The sequence below is a fragment of the Oryza glaberrima genome, chromosome 11 (assembly GCF_000147395.1).
Source record: "Oryza glaberrima chromosome 11, OglaRS2, whole genome shotgun sequence".
Classification (NCBI taxonomy): domain Eukaryota; kingdom Viridiplantae; phylum Streptophyta; class Magnoliopsida; order Poales; family Poaceae; genus Oryza; species Oryza glaberrima.
In genome coordinates, this window is record NC_068336.1 from 2,777,778 (window position 1) to 2,784,836 (window position 7,059).

Genomic DNA, 7,059 nt, shown 5'->3' on the forward strand with positions numbered 1-7,059 from the left:
AAAGTCCATATAGGAATATATATAATTTACAAATAACTAAAATTTGATATTAAAAATAATTAATAACTAACATGTATATAAAATATAATATGAATATTACACATTAGTAGTTTTGTAAAGTTATTGCAAAATTTAAAATTATGTTGTCATTTTAATATATTTGAATATTATAATGAGAAAACATATATGCTATTATATGAGAGAAAATATAATAATACTAGCAGCGCAATCTGTGCGGGCCACCATGCTAGTTATTATTATTTTCAAAATCTTATTTTCCAAAGCGTGGAGCAAATATTTCGTTTTAAAAATATCAGGGATCGTTAGATGAAGAGCAACATATCCTATGCATACAAACCTTCTCGTATACACACCGTGCGCACCGACTAATAGATTTTATCAAAATATCTAGAAAAAAAATGTACACTTATGTTTAAAGTTTTAACCATAAATTCATTTATATTTTCATCGTAAAAAAAGATAAAAATTCTAACAATTTTGAGAGGATAAATATGTTAAAGTTTTGGTTTTTTTCCCTATGTAATGAATTTGAAGACGAGACTTTATAAATAGATGTAGATTAATAAAAATGTATAATTTTAATGATATTTTAAGTTGATGTGTGCAATACATATGTGAGAAAATATGCGATAGTGTCTAAATTGCATGATAGAACCATTTCTCTCCTGATCATGGTCTTATGGAGTCAAAGTCCCGTGATTTTATCATTTACATATGAGACCGATAATCCTTGACACGTGTGACTTTGTTTTTATATATGGGCCCGATAATCCCTGAGCCCACGTGTCACTGACAAAAAGCACCGTGCATTTCTCTCCCTCCATCTCCATCTCCCCCAAGCAGGCCGGAGCTGGGGCTCGGCTCGGGTCGCCACCATCTCCGCCTCCGGCGCGCACCCAGCCGGAGCAGCGCACGGGCCGAGGAATGCCGCCGCCGCCGCGCGCCTCCGTCGATTCAGGTAAAGCCAACCAACCTAATTAACCCTAAACTTCTCCCTGCGGCCCGCACATGAGAGGTGGAAAGCAAGTCAGTTGCTCGCCCACGTTGGTACAATTGTTTGTTTTATCGGTGTACACGCATTTCTGTCCGGGATAGTTGGCTAGGACTTAGGTGTGATTGGTTGGGTAAGCAGTCTCTTCGGATGTGGGATTTTTTGTTTAGTTTATTTCCCAATCAATCCCAAGGGAATGAGCATAATCTCGCCACAGAAGTTTTTAAGGGGGAAAATTGCATCCAAGAACCTAACCTATCTCTTGTTGGGTCCTCTCAATTTTCCTTGTTTCGATGCGATTAATTCAGGAAAACCATGCCAATGAGCATATCTCAAATCATGGGGTTTTTAAGTGGATCATGTTTCACATACATAGTTTATTTTATTTTGTTTGATTGATCCAGGGAAGAATGGAAGAGGTATAATAGGAACATAAGCAAACATGTAATTTCAAGCAAAGAGGTTAGAGCAACTCCAGTGTAAGGCTTAAATCGATTTCAGTGCATAAAAATGAACCATACTACACTGTGAAAGTCGGTGCATGCATGTCAGAGGAAAAATTGAAGTCTAAACTGTGGTCGAACCAACCGAGTAAGGAATTGTTTGTTGCCTGTAGCAGTTGGCACATACAGGCAAGGCAAAACGTAGTGATTGGGGGATTTTTTTTCAATATGGGTCCCGCAATTCAATTTCAACACTACACTTATCAAACCAAACGTTTATTCGTCTTCGATGGACTGCAGTATCGATCCAAGTATCCAACACCACAGCTGCTTTTATGTTTACTGGATGCAAATGGCAAAAAAAATCTTCAGCACTACCAGGTAAGCTTTCTCTAGAATGGGGCCTACATGATGGCATGATTCAGCTTCCCTAACTCCCCCACAGCATTAGCTGAAATGGGCAAATATTTTATCTGGAAATTTGGACTTTGGAGTATGACTTGGACCTTAGGTCACCAGTCCTTTTGTTTTCAGTAGTTAGGTACCTAGGCTTTGCAAGTGATTGAGATGTTCTTCGGTACCTTTTGAAAGTTCAATGTACTCTTGCATTTGTTAGACTATTATTTTCTGCCGCCTTTCTAGTCCCGTCTTTCAGTTATATCCAGTCTACTGAATTCTGAAACAAGAAATTTTTTTTTTGGAGATCTTAATAGACAAATCAGTTGACCATGCCTTGCCATCCTTGGATTGTGATGTGTTTCGGTTTAATTGATCAGAAGTTTTTGATGCTCTAAGTAGTAGGATGTGAAACTGCTAACTAGTGTTCAGCAGAGTTGACAGTGAATTTCTCTTTAATCTAGACAAGCCTCAAATCACCATTTACCTAGAAGATAGATTGGCTTGTCGAGTGGATAGGGCATAATGCTGAAACTTTCTCCTTTTCTTTGCCCTGGTGCTATAATCTTCACTCTTGCTTGAACTTCAAACTATTATCTTATTATTTCCTTCACTTGATAGACATTGCCTTTAGCACCCCTTTTTATTATTTTTTTATTTTTTTCTTTTGATCCTTTTTGTACATAATTGAGATGCTCTTGTGTAAGGCCTTACCCTCAATCTTAATACAAAGATACGTACTTTGCATATTCCGAAAAAATAATATTTCATTTACTTTTACTACTGTTACACTGTCATTCACAGGGTCATCCTGTAATCTCATGCTCCCTAGAATAATGTGTAGACAAACCAAGGCTTATGTAATTGTAACTAGTAACTTGACAATCTAGTTATTGAAGTAGCAGAACAACTTACAAATAAACGGCTTCTCGCCTAGAAATATTGAACACTTTCTGAAAGAGGATAACCTTTTGTTGTAGAACTACACTTATTTTCTCTAGTTAAGGCATAATATAATACATATGAAAATTGCATTATTCTAGCCGATCTGTCTAATTTCTGACACCTGTATCTTCTACCTAGTATTATAAACTTTCCATGTGCTCCTTCGTAGTTCATTTTGTGATTCACGTTTTGTAGCATGCCATGTATCTTCTAATACTTTAGAAACTCTATATTGATAGACCAGGATATAATACTTTTAAGTGACTTAAAAGACTAGTTGGGGATTAGGAGACAGTGAGACACACCAAGCTATTTTTTCTACAGAACAGAAAACAACAGTTGTTCATTTGTTCTATTGCGTTTGTCTTGTACTGTCACTGCGAGATTCTCTCCTTAACTACCAGATGCCTTAAATTAGAGCAATTCTTAGTAATTTTTTTTCTCACTGGAACATAGTTCCAAGCAGTACCTCATTGTGCCCCATCTCTACTGCTGCTCCAGCCATTTGTATATGAAGTACCGGACATTGCCATCTTCTGGAACCAACTCTAAAAAATGTTCAGATAGCAGCAATAGGTAGCTTAAAACCAAGAAATATGCTTGACCCACACATGTTTTCTGTGTTTGCTTTGCAACAACTTCACTACTTGAAACAATCTGTATTGTCCTCTTTCAACTCCACTCTATCGTCTAATAAATTATTAATGTTTTGGCAGAACTAGCACAACTCCATTAGTCCATTGACTACATTAGGAATCTGACAGTAATATAGTACCACCTTATAACAGCGCTTTATGACTGAATTGAGCTTGGAAGCAAGTCTATGTCATGTTTTTTTTAGCATTAATAAAATTAACCACATTAGCAAATGAAAACTAACTGCGCTTTTGCTGGTCATAATAAAGTTGAAATCTTAACATTGTTCTGATCAGACTGAAACGGACTCTTCATACACAACCAAGATATGTAGGAATTGAGTTATTGTCCACCAAATTAAAGATCAAACATATGTTTTTCCTCCAAGCATGTAGTTTATATTTGCATTTTTTTTCATTGTCATTGGCTTATTGATGTATGACTACAAGCTATAGGTACTTCAGGGCAAGTGGGCAACACCACATGGTATTCTTTTTATATGCATATAGTCCAATAACTGAATAGATGCTGACACGCAGAAAGAAGCACTCTTGGAATATACCTTCAGTGCATTCTCTGGTCGTTCTGCTTCATCTGCTAGGCCAACAAAAAATGACAATGCATGCCGTATACTTGTCGTTTTATATCTTCCTTCAGCTTGATCCATGTTATTATGGGATCTGAGACCAAGACATTTTAGCTTGCATTGGCCTTGAAGGCTCACCCATCACTCTGTCTTTTCTTCTCTACGTTTCTCCATTCCCCTTGCCTCCTCATTGTGTATATATATGTCCAATTGTGCATGCTGAAGCACACAGACAAAGGCAACTTGTTATGGTAGACAACAACTGAATGGAGACTATGTCATATCCTTGTTCCCCTCTTCTCTCCTTCCCTGCACACGAAGAGAGTGGGTATTTCATATGGTCTTCTCAAGCAGCTCTCCATGTTGATCCTTGTTCTGATCAACAAGAGGACCTTGATTTACTTGACACCATGGTGCTAGATTCTAATGAGTTGCATCAACATGATGCTCCTGATGTTGATGTGTCTATTAATTGTGATGATAGAATTTTTGGCCAAGAGAGTGTCAACTTGGCAGCAATCCAAGAGGAGCTCTTGGAGGAGGACAGTTTAAGCGACCTCCTCCTTGCTGGTGCAGAGGCGGTCGAGGCAGGAGATTCAATCCTTGCATCAGTAGCATTCTCGAGGCTTGATGACTTCCTGTCTGGGATACCTGAAAATGGAGCAGCCAGTTCTTTCGATCGATTGGCATACCACTTTGACCAAGGTCTGCGTTCCCGGATGTCCAGTGCATCCACTGGGTGTTATCAGCCAGAGCCACTTCCATCTGGTAACATGTTGGTGCACCAGATCATACAAGAGCTATCACCATTTGTTAAGTTTGCACACTTCACTACCAATCAGGCCATCCTAGATGCCATCATTGGTGACATGGATGTCCATGTCGTCGACTTGAACATCGGCGAGGGCATCCAGTGGTCATCACTCATGTCGGACCTTGCTCGCTGTGGCGGTAAGTCCTTCAGACTAACAGCTATCACAACATATGCTGACTGTCACGCTAGCACTCATGACACAGTTGTACGGCTGTTATCGGAGTTTGCCGACTCTTTGGAACTTCCATTTCAATACAATTCCATCTGTGTTCACAATGAGGATGAACTGCATGCCTTCTTCGAGGACTGTAAAGGCTCAGTGATTGTCTCATGTGATACAACAAGTATGTATTACAAGTCACTAAGCACATTGCAGAGTTTACTGCTTGTCTGTGTCAAGAAGCTACAGCCTAAGCTAGTGGTCACCATAGAAGAGGACCTAGTTAGAATTGGAAGAGGGGTATCTCCATCTAGTGCCTCCTTTGTCGAGTTCTTCTTCGAGGCATTGCATCACTTCACCACGGTGTTCGAGTCAATGGCGAGTTGCTTCATTGGTAGTAGTTATGAACCATGCCTGAGACTTGTGGAGATGGAGTTGCTGGGGCCAAGGATACAGGATTTTGTGGTGAAGTATGGGTCAGTGAGAGTTGAGGCCAATGCTTCTGAGGTTTTGGAAGGGTTTATGGCTTGTGAGTTGAGTGCTTGCAACATAGCTCAGGCCAGGATGCTAGTTGGGCTGTTCAACAGGGTGTTTGGGGTTGTGTGTGAGAAGGGAAGGCTTGCTTTGTGCTGGAAATCTAGGCCCTTGATCTCGGTGTCTGTTTGGATTCCTGTGTGAAACCGGAGGAGATTCTGGTGCTTTTATGGGCATTTTCTCTTTGTGTTGTTGTATGACTTTGTAGTCAAGAAGATAAGTTTGTTAATGGTCTACTATATCTCCTTAGGGAAAAATGATTTGAGAGGTCTGTTATTCTAATACCATGTGGTGTTTGGGAAATTTATATGGAACTCTCTAGATCCTTTGTCTATTCTCCTCTGAGCATACATCCTTTTTATATGTGCCAACTGGGCTGAAACACATACAAACACTGTTAACTCCACACACAAGCCCAACAAACTTTATACTCTGCTCCCAAATACTTGTCGATGTTAATTGGTATTATTTTTGGTTTGATCACCAATCACTTTTAAATTAGTACATTTTGATGAACAAAAGTTGTATATGGTTATATTTTACATGCAACATACTTTATTAATATGGTGTATTTAAGAAATATTTACAAATTTGTTACCTCAATGATCCCCTCTCACTTTGAAAACTCCAGTTTGTTAGTACTAATTTCTTGTTGACTTGTATGAACTATTTTGCTTACTGCCACGGATTTTTTACTAGTTTTCTTTCATTTGTTGTCCTAGTTTTTGTTTTGTTGCCCAAGAGCCAAATAAGGTCATCTGGTCAAGTTTGGCTGCTGGATGCGGGAGTCATGGAATTGTTGTACTTGCCTTCTATGCTGCTGACAAGCTGCTTGAGTTCAAGCCAAAAGGGATTGAAACTTATATCCATCCTGCTGTTGAACGTGCACATTTCCACAAAGAAGACAGAATGTGGCAAGAGTACGAAAACTGATGAAACATGAAGATGCTGGGATTCTTAGGGATTGCTGCTGTATTACGATCAAAGATTTCTTCAGAGCTAACGATAGAGCTCATCCTTCAGCAACTGAGTTGGTTCTATCAACTTTTGGAGAATTTGTTGGAGAAAGCTAAAGCCATTGGGTACTAACCGTAACAGAATGCGGAGTTATCTGATAGTGTGGAGATTCTGGTGCACTATTGTGAGCAGACTCTAGGAACTATAAACAGTTTTCCCGCACATGATATTGACTCTAGGAACTCAAAATAGTTTTGTAGTGGAAGCAGGGTTACAAGTGACAAGCTTCACATAATTCTTTTGATTGAACTGATCACTCTTTGTGAATTTCGTATGAAATTAAAATTTATAAACTCCTTATGATAAGTTATAACTATGGTCGAGTTTAAAAATGCTAGCTCCCTACTAGGAGCAGCTCAGACTGTACCATACAAAATATAGCTGATGTATGAATGATACAGTTGTTTAACAAAAAGCACAGTATCACAACCACTAATTTTACAAATTAGTCGTGAAATTCTCTAATATATTATGTAATAGTCTGATATTTGCTTCGATCAAATAAATAACATATAT

General features: G+C 38.7%; 1 protein-coding gene across 2 annotated transcripts; it reads left to right on the forward strand.

Annotated features, from left to right (window-relative positions):
• Positions 1-828: 828 nt before the first annotated feature.
• On the forward strand, positions 829-6,778 carry LOC127754333 (protein NODULATION SIGNALING PATHWAY 2-like). Of its 2 annotated transcripts, none has more exons than XR_008012804.1 (2): positions 829-979; positions 6,249-6,778. XR_008012804.1 is itself a non-coding variant. In XM_052279820.1 (2 exons), exon 2 carries the CDS (start codon positions 4,285-4,287, stop codon positions 5,668-5,670), a length of 1,386 nt encoding a protein of 461 aa, XP_052135780.1. In that variant the 5' UTR covers positions 829-979; positions 1,756-4,284; the 3' UTR covers positions 5,671-6,236. The 2 variants fall into 2 exon arrangements, 1 of the variants encoding a protein (XP_052135780.1); XM_052279820.1 differs by lacking the exon at positions 6,249-6,778 and adding an exon at positions 1,756-6,236.
• The last annotated feature ends 281 nt before the right edge of the window (positions 6,779-7,059 follow it).

What these genes read in the sequence shown, in the direction of transcription:
- LOC127754333 (XM_052279820.1), top strand. Translation starts at nt 4,285, where the DNA reads ATGGAGACTATGTCATATCCTTGTTCCCCTCTTCTCTCCTTCCCTGCA.